We start from the raw sequence: 18,125 nt of genomic DNA on the forward strand, positions 1-18,125 counted from the left end.
ACATAAGGGAGATTTCCCCTCATCTCTTTTACTATTTCATAGTTCTTGGTTTGGGAAATGTGCGTAATGGAGCAGGGAGCACAAGGTGATGTGTCGGGTGATTTGACTGAAGGGCAGCAGGAGGAGATCAGAGCAGTCCTGCATCCCCACTACAAGGTGTTCCAGGAGAGAGAAGGTCTGCCCCCTGCACGTGATGCCCAACACCGAATAGTGCTAAAAGATGGTACCAATCCTATAAATGTAAGACCCTACGGGTACCCTTATTTGATGAAAGAAGAAATTGAGAAACAAGTTGCTGATATGCTACGAGCAGGGGTCATAAGGCTGAGCCAAAGTCCGTTTTCCAACCCCATGATTTTGGTAAAAAAGAAAGATGGAAGTTGGAGATTCTGCGTGGATTACAGGGCCTTGAACAAGGCAACCGTTCCGGACAAATTTCCCATCCCGGTGATTGAGGAATTATTGGATGAGCTTAAGGGTGCAAGGTTTTTTTCTAAACTGGACCTGAAGGCAGGATATCATCAATTACGCATGGGTGAAGAAGACATTCAAAAGACTGCCTTTCGGACACATCAAGGCTTGTTTGAGTTTTTGGTGATGCCCTTCGGGTTAACGAATGCTCCAGCAACATTCCAGAGTGCTATGAACTGATTAATGGCGCCTTATTTAAGGAAGTGGGTGCTTTTTTTTTTTATGATATCTTGGTGTACAGTCCATCCTGGACCGAGCACCTCCATCATCTAAAACTGGTGTTGCAGCTATTAGAACAGAACAACTGGGTGGCTAATGAAAAAGAATGTGAGTTTGGGAAGAAGAAAGTTCAATACTTGGGGCATCAGATATCTGAAAAAGGAGTGGAGATGGACCAAGATAAGATTAAGGCCGTGCTAGAGTGGACTGAACCCAGGATTTTGAAGGCGTTGAGGGGATTTTTAGGCTTGACAGGGTACTATAGGAGATTCGTGCAGAAGTAGGGAGAGTTGGCAAAACCCCTCACAGAATTGTTAAAAAAAGGGCAATTTGAATGGTCAGAAAGAGCTAGTGCAGCCATGGCTGCTTTGAAGTCTGCAATGACATCTGCACCGGTGTTGGCCTTGCCCGATTTCACGCGAGTTTCACGTTGAGTGTGATGCTTCCGGGAGTGGAGTAGGGGCGGTATTGATGCAAAATAAAAGGCCTATTGCTTTCTTTAGCAAGGCGCTGTCGGAGGGGTCTCGGAGTAAATCCATTTATGAGAAGGAGTTGATGACATTAGTCATGGCCATCCAACACTGGCGACCCTATCTATTGGGGAGGAGATTTATGGTTCACACCGATCAGCGCAGTCTCAAATACTTGTTAGAACAGAGGATAACAACACACAACCAACAGAATTGGATAGCCAAGTTGATGGGGTATGACTTTGAAATTGTTTATAAGGTGGGTAGTTCTAACAAAGTTGCAGATGCCTTATCTAGGAAAGGAGACGTTGAGGAGGGGGAGATACGAGCCATCTCTAGGCCTTACTGGCATGATTTCCAGGAGGTCTTAAAAGAGGTGGAAGAGGATGACACGCTTCGGAAGATAATGAGGGACCTCAAGGGGGACCCGAATAGCCATGAAGCTTACACGTTGGAGAATGACCGCCTTCACTACAAAGGTAGGCTGGTTTTGTCAGCAAAGTCGAGCTGGATTCCCAAGCTCCTACCCGAGTTTCACGTGACCAGCACTGGGGGCCACTCTGGAGTGTTTCGCACATACCGAAAAGTGGCACAATCTGTATACTGGCAGGGGATGAAGAAAACGATAACCGAGTTTGTGGCGAGCTATGTAATTTGCCAGCAGCATAAGTACTTAGCTGCATCACCTCAAGGTCTGCTACAACCGCTCCCGATTCCGCAGGCCATCTGGGAGGAGATAAGTCTTGATTTGATGCAATCTTGGTAGTCGTTGACAGGTTGAGCAAGTACAGCCACTTCATAGCACTTAAACACCCCTATTCTGCCCGAACGGTGGCTGAAGTTTTCATTCAAGAAATACTTAGATTGCATGGAATTCCTACGTCTATAGTAAGTGATCGAGATCCTCTCTTTTTAAGCGTGTTCTGGAAGGAGCTTTTCAAGAAGCAGGGGACCCAACTTAACATGAGCACGGCATACCATCCTGAAACAGATGGTCAAACCGAGGTGGTAAACAGGATTTTGGAGGGATATTTGAGGTGTTTCTGCTCGGAACAACCTAAGAGTTGGAAAATGATGCTTCCATGGGCCGAATACTGGTATAATACCAGTTATCAAGGTGCAGCCAGGTGTTCTCCCTTCGAAATAGTTTACAGGAGAGTTCCACCAGCCTTGAGTCGCTTTATTCCGGGGGAAATAACAGTGGAGTCGGTGGCACAGGATTTGTTAACAAGGGATGAGGCTTTAAAGCAGCTGAAGGTCCATTTAAAGCAAGCTCAGGAGGCCATGGTTACTCAGGTGAATAAAAAAAGGAAAGAGGCAGATATTCAAGTGGGAGATTGGGTCTATTTAAAGATTAGACCCCATAGACAAACATCCATGCCTACATGGTTGCATCCTAAGCTCTCTGCTAGGTATTATGGACCTTTTGAGGTGTTACAACAGGTGGGGGAAGTAGCGTTTCGTTTACAATTACCTGAGGCAGCAAGAATACACCCAATATTCCACGTTTCCCAGCTCAAGAAGGCAATAGGTGAGAAGAAGGTTGAAAAGGAACTTGCAACTGAGTTACAAGCGGACGGGCCACCGTTTTGGCCAGTCAAGATATTAGGGAGAAGAACAAGGCAACTGGAATCGGAAGAAATACCTCAGGTGTTGATAGAGTGGCAAGAAGGAGGACAAGAGGGTGCTACATGGGAAGATGTGGCTACTATCCAGGAGCAGTATCCGGAATTTAACCTTGGGGACAAGGTTGTTGGAGGAGAGGGGAGTAATGTTAGGGAATTAATTGTATATAGAAGGAAAAGAAACGTTACAGGTCCTAACTGCTAGGTATTGGGGGGTTTGTTCTATTAGTTCTGTTAGCAGAGTGTATAAAAGGGGGAGTAGAGAGTTTACTCAGTAGTTTTTGGAGTATTATTGTTTTGCGAGAACTCTTGTAGTTCTTTGGAGAGAGGTTAAGCTGCACAATTCAGAGGAATTGTTCTTTGAGTGTTTTTCGAGTGTTGTCCATAGGTTCTTGACTACAAGAACCTATCAACATCTGAAACCCATGAGGGAAAGAATAGATAGAAAGTATTGACTACAAGAGTATTTTAGGATAATAGCATGTAACTCTCTCCACCGTCTCAGATTCGTAAAATTGAAATTCCTAGCAGTACAAGGACATAAAATACCCGAGTCCAAGACCTCCATATTTGAGGGTATTCCATGACTATTTTAGTGGCTATTAACGAACTGTGAAAATAATGAGTAGGTATGGGGTTAATCCCCCTAGGGTTGAAAAATCACATAGGGTAGTGCATTTATAATGAAAATATGGACTGAGCCCCAAATACACACAATTAGGGTAAACAAATATAAACTATTGTATGTACCCATATCTAAAATCAACAATATCAAACAAGCCGACTCCTCACCTCAATCAAGCGACCATGCCAATACAAAAACATTCCACAGTTTGCCCGCTCCCACTCTAATTGACTAAATCCAATAATTAATTCAACTGGCCTTCTCAAGATGTCACCAGTTTCAATAACAGTTTGAGTAAGCAATTTTGATAATGGTCGACTTTTAACCTGAGCAAAAATAAATGAAAAACAATTAGATAATAGACTCGGAAGGCTCCACCCCTAACAAACAAATTGGAAACACAAGAATGCTATTACCAATGATCTTTGTACACTTATCTTCATTCGAGGAACTAAAAATATAATTTCTAAATAAGCTCGAAGTGAGTAATCCAATGGTACCTGCAGACAATACAAAATATTACAAAAGCAACATATTNTCNACTNACANNATCNTTAGTNNAAGAGATNCCAAACCTTTTGACTAATCTGGCCNGGACGAGAACGANTCCTCTTGCTTNGGATAAGAATGTCACCTTGGTGAAAAGAACTCCCACCTTTCAGTCCATCATGCCATTCTAAACAATACTTTGATCCCCATTCATCCAAGTTCCATATGTATATTTGTGTTCCTGTACCGGTACCAAACAAGGCTGCCTTTTCACCAATAAGATACTTGTTAAATGGTGAAAAATCCTTAATAGCTTTCAAATTGTATTTTGCCAAAGCTTCAGACTGCATACTTAGGTCAACCTCCATACGTTGTCCTTGTCGACAATAGCTGACTATGGGAATTTCAATATTCTGCCTCAAAATATTTTAGCAGAATAAAAATTAAAAGAATTGAATTAAGTTCTGGAGTAGTCAATCGATTCCAATCAACATAGGGTATATTTGAAGGGTCAGCTTTTTTAATATAGTGTAACTTACATCTTTGCCTTCATTCAATGATTGTGAAAGAAAAGCTAGAGATCTAGAAGTAGTTGTTTGTGTTAGAACCAGAACATCTCTCCCAAGCCTCATTGCTCCGGTCTATGGAAGAAAGGAAAAAAGAACAACACTTCAAAATTCACTGAAGCGAGAACAAATAACGGAGTTTGAAAAGATATTATAATTTATATTTTATTCCAAATTAGAATGGAACCGAAAGCATGTGAGTCCATCCAATAGATGAATCAAAGTTAAACCCCAATAGTTTACCCAGATATTGAAGATAGCAGCAATTTATCCAATCCCATCCTAAAAGACCGTTAGGTAACCTAGTTAAGCCCAAACATGAAAGGAAAAAGCTATTTATCCAATCTTGTGTTGTAAAAGACCAGATATAAGTTAGAGTTCATAAGAGGCAGATAGGAAAAAGATAAGAGAGAAAACTACTTTGAATCCAACACCAAATTTGCCAATGTGGTCCGTGTCAACTTTATCAGATTGCTTATGTCCAAAAGATACCATTTTCATAACCTCGTCATGGTTCATCCCTTGACCATCATCAATAAGACACAGCATCGGAACATCCTTCCGAGATTTCTTCAACTGGATGATATCTACAAAAATGTCCATTCTGTACCATCAAAGATAAATAAAAAATAAGTACAATTTGAGGAGAATTAAGATAAATAAAATATATTTTAGAGAACTTGAATCGGATCTCATATATTCTCATATTTATATTGATAGTTTTCTTGTACAATGAGTCAGTTGAAGAGTAATATGAAAAGACACAAGTAGAGTCCTAGGTGCAGAGAGCGGTACAACACAACAGTTTTCCAATAAAAACTATTCAAGACCTATTCTAATACTCTCCCTCAAGCTAGATTATACAAATTTCATGTGCCAAGCTTAAAACAAATAAATTAAACTCAAGATCCTCCCAAGGATTTTGTTAATGCATCTGCAAGTTCATCATTGGATCTGACAAACTCATTACAAATTCCCTTGATCAACAAAATCAACTTTATGCAAATAACATGACAGTCAATTTTTATGTATTCAGTCCTCTCATGGAATACTAGATTGGAAGTGACTAGGATAGCAATTCGATTATCACAAGACATCTTCATTTGTTGAATCTCAAACATTTTGTTCTTGACAGAACTGTTTTACCATACAAGTTCACAAGAGATGTCATTGGCCCCCTGGAACCTTCTTGAGGCATCTTAAGATACAAATGATAACATTCCAATATTAATATAGGGAATCTACATGAACTGACTAACAACAAACTGCAAAAGACAAATCAAGTCTAGTAATAGTAAGTTAAATAAGTTTCCCAACCAACCTTGTATATATATCTGAAACAGAGAAAGACTCACGTTGTTCTGCAATTAATTTCTGATTGGGTCCATAGGACTATCCATTGATCTACAATCAATCCATACTTGTCCCTTTTAGGATATCTAGAATATATTTTTGTTCAGATTACAAAACCTATTTTTGATTGGTTACTTCAATACCCAAGAAATATTTGAAACTTCCAAGATCTTTTGTTTGAAAATTCCAAGATCCTTAGTTTGAAAATGTTTGCACAAGTATTCCTTTAGTTTAGATATTCTAGCAAAACCATTCCCTCTTAAGACTATTTCATCATCATACAATATTAAGTAAACACATTTTCTAGGGAAGGTATGATAGTTCCCCAAGCAACAAACCTATGAGGTTGTTCCACATTGCTTTTCTTTTCTTTGCCATGATGATGTAGCCAATGATGAATAGTTATCATGGCAAATAAAAGACAATCAATAGTTATTTTGGTCACTAGGAAAAAAAATATCATCTATAATCAAGGTGATAGATCTAAGTGTCTTTCGACAACCAATTGGGCTTTAAGATGATCAACTCCACCATTGGAGGCAACTTCAATGGCATAAACCCATCAACATTCAATCGTCTTCTTCCCTAGTGAAAGGGGAACTAACTGCCATGTATGGTCAAGAGACTACATTTTTGCAATCATGGCTTATTGCCATCCCGGATGATGAAGTCTTTCATTTACATTTTTGGGAATAGACATAGAAGACACAAAACATAAAATAATAATGGAGGGAGACAACCTGTTATAGCTAAGAAAATTACAAATAGCCTAAGAAGACACAGTTAATAGCACAAGTAGGGAGTTTATCCAACATTGGAGATATATCATGTATAGAAACTTACACAACCAAACACAAAAGGGGAAATACGAAAGACATGGCAACTTGGAGACAGAATGAAATAAGGAACCTTATTGTTAAGATACGATGACATTCAGTTAATAAGAAAACAAGCCATTAGGGAAACATTACCCTGATGATAAATTGGTATATTGGCACTGAACAATAAAGTATGAACAGTTTCAACCAAGTGTCTACTTTTCTTTTCTACTATATTGTTTTATTGAGGTGTGTAAGGATAAGTAAATAGGTGTAAATGCCATGTGAACTGATAGGATACAGGGGAGAGGGCATAATGGGTATTGGGTTTAGGTTAGAAGGCAAAGGAATAGTACAAATAGGACTCTATTATATTTGCAGAGGGGAGTTAGTCAATTGTATACTTTGTAAAGACCGGTTTCGAACCTGGTGAGAAGGGTTAGGCCCTAGAGTTACACTTCTTACTTTGTGATTGTTACTGTGAATAAGATACCATTGATTCATTCTTTCTGTCTTCTATGAGTATATATCAGTGGTGAGGGTGACTGTTAGGTTCTTATAATAAAGATTCCTAACATGAACTTAAAACAATAGAGAAATTATATAAGTAATCTTAGCATTGTCACTTCTTAAAATTTTAATTGGTCAAGTTGATTTTTTGTTTCAACAAAAAAAAAAGATATAAAGATAAGTAATAGTTCAAAACATCTTTCATTAGATAAATTCAAGTACATACGAAATACTTATCAATGAAAACAACAAAACATCAAAAACCAAAATATGAGTTTAGGAAAAGATCTAACATGTTTTCCTTGCACACATGATTCACATTCTAATGTTCAAATCAAGTTCAAGGACCATTTTCTTTAACTTTGACAAGGGAGGATGACCCCAACAATCATGTAAAAGTTTACGAGATGGAGATGCAAAACAAAACATAGATTTGTGCCCTTCTCTAATCATTTGTCCCTGTACGACATTCTTTTATAACAAAAGAATTGACATCAAAAAATTATTGAACAATTTAAAGAATTGGTTAATTGACTAAAAGAAATAAGATTGAAAGGACAAACACGAAGCAAAAGAACAAATTTTAAATTTAAGGAAACAAGGAAACTTGACCAATCCATTTAGAGGATACTTTAGAACCATTGGTTGAAGTTATATAATGATAATTTGGGGAAAAGAAATCAACGAGAACAAAGAGGCGTTACTAGAAATATGATCAGAAGCACATATTCACAGACTTTGACTATCCAAAGATTGTGAGATGCAAGCTCTTAAAAAGTTGGGATTTGTAGATAATTGTGCCAAGCTATTAGATTTTGATCTCAAATGTTCTTGGTATTCTTCATAAGAGAATTTGGGCTTTGTAGTTTCAAATTTAAAGATTTTGGTTGTCTTATCAAGAGAGTCATTCAAAGAGAAGCAATTCTCTTGGATATGACTCATTCTCACAGTTACGTACATTGAGGATATCCCTCTCCACCACATCCTTCTCTAGTATTGCATCCTCCTATTTTACGTGTAGAAACCACGACAAGAGATTTCACATGTTACTGAAAATTCTTGCTTTGAAGAGTTGGAATCCGAAAGAGTTGTGTTCTCAAGCTTTCCATGGTGAGACTCTATGACAAGGAAAAAGTTTATCTCTAAGAAGTTCCAAATTTTGATGCATGGCACAAAGGATCATAACCATATAAGATTTGTGCAACTTTTTCTTAATCTTGTCTAATGACTTAACCTCGAAGATAATAAAGCACAAAGCTAAAAATAAGTTTTCTTTGTCTATTCAACTTTATCAGATGCTACATTACTCCTACCTTGTTCAAGATGATCATGAAAACCTATGCCAAGGAAACAAAGTTCAATTGAGGCAGACCAAGAGATAACTTCTTCCATCCAATTTTTCAGAATGGTACGAGTTTTTGAGAAGACAATTGGTTTAAAAGATATTTTTGTCGAAAGAGTCCAGCAGAAAAGAAACAACCAACAAGAAACAATAGAGAATCACATATTTGACCGACAACTAAACTAGTAATGGAGAACTAGAGGTGAAAACAAGGATGTGGAGGTTTGGTGAGAGCTGTGGAGGAGGCACACGATGTAACTCCTATGAGATAAGGCGCATGAGGACATCAAGTGCCTAGCAATGGCTAACACCGAAAGTGCATATGGCAGATCATGGAGTTGATCCATCCTCCGGACAAGTGAGGTGGGTCATTGCTTGGAGGGATATTCCAAATCCGGTGGTTAATGGAGAAAATTGTGACAACAGACAATGATGACTAACAGTAGACAAAAGTGGAGACTTTGCTGGACAAGACTGAGACTAGCAAAATGGGATCGACTCTCTCCATTACCAACTTAAGAGAGATGAAAAGAACAATATGTTTTAGAGAATTTGAATCACATCTCATATGTTTCTCATTTCGTCTCGACGAGCACAACAGAACCACCTTTATCACAATATACCATTATACAGAGTGGGTGATGTTTTTTGGTATGACGATTTTCACTTAAGAATTAATGAGTAGAGTGAAAAGCAAAAATGAAAAGACAGAACTAGAGTTCTAAGTATAGAGACAGGTACAACTCTTGGGTACAACCCAAAACAGTTTTTCAAATAAAACAATTTAAGACCTATTCTAACAGGGAGGATAAATAACTCAGCTGATTTTGTTTTTTAAATCTCAAGCATCAACTTATTCACATCCCCAATCCTTCATTCCAAATGAGTCAATGTAAAAGCAAACAAAAAGGGTTAGCTGATGTCCACACCTTTTTACTTTCTACATAAAGTTTAAAAAAAAAAAAAAGATAAACATAAGCAACTATATACATGGCATTCATCTTTTACCAAAAGATTTGAAGTAGGCTCTCAATATCTTCTTCAAAAGGGTGAGAAATAAAGAAATGCAGAATCCACGGTCTCAGTTACTTGTACTACATGTTTTTGGTATTAATAACATCACCCAAGGAAAAAGAAAGAAACAAAAGACAAACCCAAGGCCAAACATCAAATAAGCTAGATAACATAATTTTCTTTTGCCTTAACTGTTTGGAAATTCAGAAAAACATTAGTCTTTCTTAGCATCTTACACATCAAACCAAAAGCAGCAATACAATCTTAAATTCCTATGTTGCTTGTTCCAATCCAGTAATTATACCTATTTCAAGAAATTAAATAAACAAGGGAAAATAGAGTAAATTAAAGATCTCAAATAGTATGTTGACTGGCACGTAAAGTGTGATATAACAGCACAAGAAACAAAACATAAAACCTACTTAGTTGCTTTGGCATCCTTGGAATTATCAACAAGCTCAGCTATTCCACCAAAAATCCATCCAGAATGAGCCTGGCCAAGAGTTTTAAGGTAACTTGGGTCTGCCCGAATGAAATTTCTTAGAGGGCCTTGGGATTGAAATTCGTTGCAAGTTTCTTCAGCTTGAGAGAACTTAAGACCTTCAGCTGTATTTGGTTCACCACATTCCTCTAATTGCGAACCTGCTAAGGAAATATCTACAAGTTATGTTCAATCGTGTCATAAGAGGTAGTAACCAAAATAAAGCAAACCTTTCTCTTCGTTTCTATGTGTAAAACAATTCCAAATTCCAAGCTAGATAACCCAGAGATACAAATATGATTCTCCATTTCAAAGGCAAAAGATAGGAGATAACTTGATCTCCTAAACCTGAATAATGTGTGCATTACTTATTTCTATCCATTAGTGTTATTTTTTGTACGCACATCGCATAACAATTGGATGCAATGTTTTTGTACAATTATGCATTGACTGCTGAGAACAAACAAACAGTCCTCCAAAGAAGGAACACCTGATTCACTATCCCCTGGACGAGTATGTACAGAACCTGTACAATCTATATTATATGCAACATTGACTGCACTTGATGTTGAAACTAATGCAGGAGGTAGAATGTAAAACTGATGCTGCTCAAAGTTTATAAGAGCAACCTGCAAAAAAATAGCGTGTTTGTGATTTTCATTTGACTGCCCAAAATAACATAGCTAAATAATGACAGAAAATATTCTGCTTTATTTTGCTCATCCTGGATGTCATAAATGTTACAGGAAACTTAGTAGAGGAATAATCACTTAGAGAAAAAGGTACTGCAAAGAAAGAAAATAAAATTAGGTTAAATATATGTTTTAGTCCTTATATTTGTTTCCCATTCTCAATTCGGTCATCATGTTTTTTTTTGTCCCAATTGCGTCCTCATATTTGTAAATTTGAGCTAATTTTGCCCTGTCCGCTAACTGGCCCCTAACGGCGTTGGCACTGTGCTGAGCTGTAACAGTCCTTCAGTGTTTAATTTAACTGAGTACATTACGTGTCATTTTGTAATTAAAAAAAAATTAATAAGCCAATTACGTGTCACGTTTTATTTCAATTAGGGATTTTAGTGATTTATATGTATTGGGGATTAGGGTTTTATTTCTTCTTCTGCTCTCACCACCGCTTCGCAACCACAGATCGACACTGCTGCTTCAACCTCGAATCACATCAACCCTTTGTTTTATGGGTTGCCTAGTTGCTCCAGCGATGTGAATCTTCCGCTGGTTCTAATAACGCGCTTCTTTCAAGTTATAATTCCATCTTTGGTTCTTCTTCAAGTTCTACATCCACTACTCCAGCTTTGTCTTCACTGTTGAGCTCTACTTTGCTTCGGCAGTGGGTTGAAAGATGGTGCTGATAGCAACACTTTCCAGCATGGCTTAGGCTTAACCCCACTAGAGCAGTTGCAAATGTCGAGTGATAACAGTGAGGCAGGGATGGTGTCTTTAAAAGATGTGAAAGTAGAATTAGGACAAAACAGCAGGTTGGAGTGGAATGGTGCTTGTCAAAACCAGATCCAGCATGTGGGCATGTACGATCCGTCGCTTTATTGGACTAATTCAGCAACAGCTTTGGGTGTTTGGAACGATCAAGCTGCGAATATCGGTTCTTAAGTCACTTCTCTGATCTAGAAAATACCATCCAATCAAATGAAGAAACATGTTTTTCAATGTTTGTCTCCCCTTACATGTGTTGCTACTGCTACTTTTTTCTTCTTTTCTTTTTTCTTCTCTTGGGGCAAATGGGTTTGGTTTTTACTTAATTACATAAAAAGTTACTGAACAAGGAGGGAAAGTGATACTTGTAAGAAAATGGGAAAGCTAAAGGTGAGAGGAGTTTGGATCGGAGCGATCATGTCAGCTGCATCCAGCCAGTTAGTTTTACATGTCAAGGTTGGGAAGAAAAATTGCACAAATTGCTCTGAGAGGAACCTCGGATCCTCTTCTCTCATCATCTCACAGTTGCTGCCACCTCGTCAAGCAGTGTTCTCCATAGTTGAGCAATGAAAGAGCGAAGAGGGAATCCCAAACTCAGAAATAAAACCCCAATCCCCAATACATATAAATCACTAAAATCTCTAATTGAAATAAAACGTGACACGTAATTGGCTCATTAAATTTTTTTTTTTAATTACAAAATGACACGTAATGTACTCAGTTAAATTAAACACTGAAGGACTGTTACAGCTCAGCACAGTGCCAACGCCGTTAGGGGCCAGTTAACGGACAGGGCAAAATTGGCTCAAATTTACAAATATGAGGACGCAATTGAGACAAAAAAAAACATGATGACCGAATTGAGAAGGGGAAACAAATATGAGGACTAAAACATATATTTAACCATAAAATTAATAAGAAAACTGAAAGACCAACCACACTCCTTTATAGTATAAGATTAAAATATCTTTTAAGATAGTAAGCCTGGCACAACAATAAAGTCGTGGCCAAGTGACTGGATGTCATGGCTTCCAATCTTGAAACAATCTGTTTTCATATGCAAGGGTAAGGGGTCAAGTTAGCAAAGGGAAGTTGGAGTTAACAAAGTCTCCTAAGGTTGAGAACTTCAAGCTCATTAGGAAGATGATAAGAACGCATTCTATTGCTAATTTGAATTGAGGGAGATTGTTGTAGATAATTCCCATAGCGTTGTATGTAGATAATTCAAGCTCTAGTATCTTTTAGCTTTTTTCTCGTTGAATAAACTACATATATTTTTAAGAACTTATATCAAAAACAGTTTGACCCAACTTCCATTTTGGAGGAGAAAAAAAGTAAAGAATAATAAAAGGTTTAAAGAATAATTCTGATGTATTATTTCAAAGAGTAGAGTACCATATATATACATATAAGGATCCTATAATTCTTCATCTATTAAAAGAATGACAAGTGCACAAATTAAAATAATATCTAAATTATAACTAACACAATATTTGATTGCCTAATATCCTTTAGGCTTAAACCCTCCCTTGGTCCTAATATTTGTGTGAAAATCTCAGTTCGGTCCTTTAGTTTTGAACTGTCTCAATTGGGTCATAATTTTTGTAAAAATGCACACATTTTACCCCAACCGTTAACTAATCTCAAACGGCGTTAAGTTTAGCTGACGTGGTATGCTGACGTGTTGGCTTAATCCCTTCTTGGTCCTCGTATTTGTGTGAAAATCTCAATTTGGTCCTCAAGTTTTGAACTGTCTCAATTGGGTCATAATTTTTGTAAAATTACACACATTTTACCCCAATCACTAAACTTGGTCCTCAAGTTTAGCATACCACGTCAGCTAAACTTAACGCCGTTTGAGATCAGTTAACGATTGGGGTAAAATGTGTGCATTTTTACAAAAATTATGACCCAATTGAGACAGTTCAAAACTTGAGGACCGAACTGAGATTTTCACACAAATACATACGAGGACCAAGAAGGGATTAAGCCAACACGTCAGCATACCACGTCAGCTAAACTTAACACCGTTTGAGATCATTTAACGGTTGGGGTAAAATGTGTGCATTTTTACAAAAATTATGACCCAATTGAGACAGTTCAAAACTTGACGACCGAACTGAGATTTTCATACAAATATTAGGACAAAGGGAGGGTTTAAGCCTATCCTTTAATAGAATATTTAGCATATCTTAACACCTCCGCTCAAGTTGGTGCATGGATATCACACATTCCCAACTTGAATAGAGACTCATCAAACAATCTTCTTGACACTCCTTTGGTGAGAACATCAGTCAACTGTAACTCTGATCTTATAAAATGAAAGGAAATTATTTCAGCTTCAATCTTCTCTTTGATGAAATGTCTATCAATCTCCACATGCTTTGTTCTATCATGTTGAACAGGATTATGAGCAATTGCAATAGCCGAAGTATTGTCACAGTACAAACTCATAGTTTCATTTGGTTTAAATCCCAAATCTGATAACACATTTTTAATCCACAAAAGTTCACATACACCTAGTGCCATGCCTCTGAATTCTGCTTCAGCACTAGATCTTGCTACTACAGGTTGCTTTTTACTCCTCCAACTTACAAGATTCCCTCCTACAAAGGTAAAATATCCAGAGGTAGATCTTCTATCATCTTTTGAACCTGCTCAATCTGCATCAGTGTACCCTTCTACTTCAATCTAGCAGAAGGGTTTGTAGAGCATAGCTTCCTTGATCTTGAACCGGACACCATAAGTTTGTAGAAGACAGAGGAAATAAGCATGATGAAGTAGGTGGTGATGGGACGTGAAGAAAAAATTGAAGAGCTTCCTTAAAGTTTAAGGAGAGTGAAGCAAGGAGTCTGCAACGCATAAATGCTAACGCTGTGTTATGGAGCGAAATCCCAAATTGTATCATGTGATTAACTGAACAATTTAAAACCAGTTAACTGAATTGTTATGCACTGTAAACTAGTTCAGTTCAGTTATTTTTAACTGTTTTTTAGTTCAGTGCAATTTTCCTGAACTAGTTTATAGTTAACTGTAATGCACTGCAATACAGTATACTTTGCCCATCCCTAGATATTAACACTGTATGTAGTGTAAAATATATAAACATCACATATTTAACCTGATTCTTAGTTTATGATTATATGCCTCACAATTGATGCACTTAAAAGAACCAACTTCATGACTTTTTTTCGTGCAATAGTTACACACAAAATAACTCGAGCCATCATTCCTTAAATTAAATTTAATTGCACTCAACAATTACACAACAAATTTCCTTCATCCATAACACATATGTCAATATTAACATGAAGTCCAAAAATTGAATCCACCATAAAAAAATATTAGGAAGTTTAGTAGTACCTCTATCGTGATAATCTCAAAGATACATTTAGCAACAGTTTTATAAATAAGCCTATCGACATGACTGATTTGGAAAGAGCCATTGTACCGGCTTCCCTCCTCATGATAAATAGTTCTGCAAATTACAAACTTATTAGTCTTCAGAACAGGAAAATATTTTTTCAATAATATAAAATGCTTCTTAAAATCTTGTAACTCAGGTAGATCATCACCCATTATCAATTTGGAACCATTCCATGAGTTAGACAGTGAAACTGGCCATGGTCCTATTCAAAATTAATTACATTGGCTAAAAGAACAAAAGAAACAACGAACAAGTTATCAATCTATTAAAACCTTATGCAGGATTAAGTGTTACATGATTTGTCTTCCAAGAAGTCACGGATTTTACACAATACGAATTCCTCAAAGTGCAATAGATTACAGCAACACTTAATGAAGGAAATGACAACAAAAGCTTAATTACATAATAAACATAATTTATTAAAGGTGTAATGTAAAATATAAAAAACATACATAATATAACCAACCTAAAATCCTTCAAGTCAAATACAATATTTTTGGTTTGGGGTTTCTTGTTGACATTGTCCACCACACCAATGACATCTAAAAAGTAGAAAATTATAAACTATATCAGCAAATAATAATAAATAAATATATCTATACATATATACTTTTGAAGAAATCAACAATATACTTACCAATCAAGAAATCAACAGAGTACTTCCCATCAATGATATCCTTTATACTTTTGGACTTCCACACCTTGGCAGGTACACTTGCAATGGGTTCTTGTATAGATCTTGTTTCTATGAACAATAACTTAAAAGAATGGTTGCATACATTAAATTAAACTCTGTTCTTTAAGATTTTAAAATTATGCATTATATAACTTTGACCCTCTTGTCCTCCCACAAACCTATATCTTCCTTTTTAATCATTGCAGGTATCACCCTAACCATCATAATGTTTATCATGTTATGTATATACATAATGAAGATTCTATACATCAAGCAAAGTTTAAGTCATACATTAATAGTTTAGATACCTTTTTATATGTAAGAATCATCTCCATATGTCATCTCGAATCCCATGATTCAACAAACCATAAATCTATGATTGTCACAACAAGATTCAATGTTTCTCTTGTTCCATCAATATCTTTGATCATGTCAAATTTCTTTGTCGTTTAATACATGATGGAAATAGTTCAAGAATCTGAGATAAAAATACAAACTTGAAGCTAAAACCACAAAGATACACACAGAAATAAAAAAAACTTAAGTTGAGTTATAAAATACGTAACTTGATAAACTCAATCTTCACTAAATCTTCAACCCTTGATAACCCTCTGTATAAACAAAAACAGAGTTCAATTAAACAAAGTAGGAGAAGTCAAGCTACTGAGTTCTATACATGTAAATAGAAGGAATAAGTCGAAAAAGACAAAGAAAGCCAAAAATTGAGATATGAGATCCAAAAAGAAGATGAACATAGAAAGCGAAAAAGTAGACAAAGAAGAAAAAGTATATGCAGATGACTAACCTTTCACACGTCCAAAGATGCAGATAACACGAAAAAAGATAATATAAATGAAGTTGATATTTGTTTACAGAAAAGGTAAAAAAAGAAGAACAAAAGAAGCGGGAGAAGGGGAGAAGGTCTTATATAGAAGCAGAAGGTCCAAACCATTCTGACTCGAAGAGGTGAAGCAGGAGAAAAGACAATATTGCCACTAATTAGTATGATAGTACTGTGAAGAAGGTGAGGCTAAAATTGTAATTCAAATGGGTCAGTTGAAATAATAAAAGAACCCTTATTTTGGACAGCCGTTAGTCGGTTAAGATGGTTTAATTAGTCATTTACCTAATGGGGAATTTTCTTAGCTTTCTACCAATGACCATCTTCTGCGTATTAAAAGAAATAATTCTGTTATCACCTATAAAAATCCATAATAATAAATAAATAAATAGAAAAAATTAGAGTGACTGTGTTAAATCATCATGATTAAAAGTAGATTTTAAGTCTAATTCAATTCTTCAATTTTATAAAATCAGTTTGTAGAGTAATGTTTGTACTTATTTATATACATTTAATTGATCTTATTTCTAATTGACGTGAGACTTTCAACATCTTTTTATGTCCTGTAAAGATGCCATGAGATCTGTTATAAGGGTGCCAGCTTTGGATCCTAAATATAAGGTTGCTATTCTCGCATCAAAGCAGGTATGCATCAATTTTTACAACAACAAGAAACATTTTTTAATGTAGATATATTTATGTAATGCAACGTCTGTTTAGGGTTAACTAAACTAGGGTTAAGGTTTGTGGGGTTAGCTTTAGTTAACTAAGTCACAGTAGTGTTTCGAACCATTCTTGCAAATTAAAAATCTCGTTTAACTCTTATCGTCTAAATCTCGTTCTCATAGGAAATGAGGGTTAGTAGAGTCCGAAAAACTTTATATTAAAATTCTTACACTAATATATACATTACACTATATAATATATTTTTTTAATAATGATCATATTCATACAATTCATCTAATTTAAATTTCAAAACAAATTGTCTCAAATGATTTTGAATACTCAATGATCACACCATCATCATTAGTCTCTTTTATCAACCTAATAGTTTCAACCAAAATCGGAATTAACAAGGTACTAATATCCACAAAATGAGATTATGTACACCTCACAAAAATAAATTGAAATAGTAAGAATGAGGTTATCATAAATAAATAAATAAATATAAATGAAAATGAAGTTATCAACACCCACTAAATAAAATAAATTTTAATAATAAGGAAAAAATAAATAAAAGAAATGAATTTAAAACATCTCACCTAATAAAATACATATTAACATAAATATAAATAGAAATGAAATTATGAACATCTCCATGACTAAAATAAATTGATATAAAGATAAATAAATATAAATAAAAAATGAGGACATTAACATTTCACTGAATAAAATCTCAATGATAAATACAAATGAAAAAATAAGATTAAAATTACCTCACTAAATAAAATAAATATAATAAGATCATGAACATCACATAAAATTTCAATAATAAATAAAAACAAGATGAAAAATATCTCATTAAATAAAATAAATAAAAAATAAAGTTATAAATACATTATTAAATAAAATAAATAAAAATGAAATTAAAAACTTTTCCTAACGTAAATACAAAACTTAATATAAATTAAGATGATGTTATAAAATCTCTAGAGAATAAAATTAAATCTCAATAACAAAAATAAATATATAAACGAGATCAATAACACTTTTTACTAAATCAAATTAAATACAATAAAGTTTAAAACAC

At 35.5% G+C, this 18,125-nt stretch overlaps 1 protein-coding gene across 12 annotated transcripts in view; it reads right to left on the minus strand.

Annotated features, from left to right (window-relative positions):
* Positions 1–16,442, minus strand: part of LOC106777695 (MORC family CW-type zinc finger protein 3) — a 31,600-nt gene extending 15,158 nt beyond the window's left edge. For 7 of the 12 annotated variants that reach the window (XR_002666008.1, XR_002666009.1, XR_002666007.1 and 4 more), the window contains exons 1-12: positions 16,340–16,442; positions 15,843–16,145; positions 15,496–15,616; positions 15,325–15,400; positions 14,795–14,909; positions 10,474–10,612; positions 9,925–10,147; positions 4,886–5,069; positions 4,439–4,540; positions 3,986–4,312; positions 3,827–3,910; positions 3,578–3,736 (exon numbers count right to left, since the gene is read on the minus strand). Coding sequence is in view for 8 of the 12 variants with exons in the window: in XM_022775852.1 (XP_022631573.1) it covers positions 3,578–3,736; positions 3,827–3,910; positions 3,986–4,312; positions 4,439–4,540; positions 4,886–5,069; positions 9,925–10,147; positions 10,474–10,612; positions 14,795–14,909; positions 15,325–15,400; positions 15,496–15,616; positions 15,843–15,869 (1,557 nt within the window). In the remaining 4 variants the exon portion in view is untranslated. Of the gene's footprint in view, positions 1–3,577; positions 3,737–3,826; positions 3,911–3,985; positions 4,313–4,438; positions 4,541–4,885; positions 5,070–9,924; positions 10,148–10,473; positions 10,613–13,948; positions 14,300–14,794; positions 14,911–15,324; positions 15,401–15,495; positions 15,617–15,842; positions 16,146–16,339 lie in introns of those variants that run through there. The other 5 variants (XM_022775849.1, XM_022775850.1, XM_022775854.1 and 2 more) reach the window with 5 other exon arrangements.
* Between the last annotated feature and the right edge of the window lie 1,683 nt (positions 16,443–18,125).

This window comes from Vigna radiata, chromosome 11 (assembly GCF_000741045.1).
Source record: "Vigna radiata var. radiata cultivar VC1973A chromosome 11, Vradiata_ver6, whole genome shotgun sequence".
Lineage (NCBI taxonomy): Eukaryota > Viridiplantae > Streptophyta > Magnoliopsida > Fabales > Fabaceae > Vigna > Vigna radiata.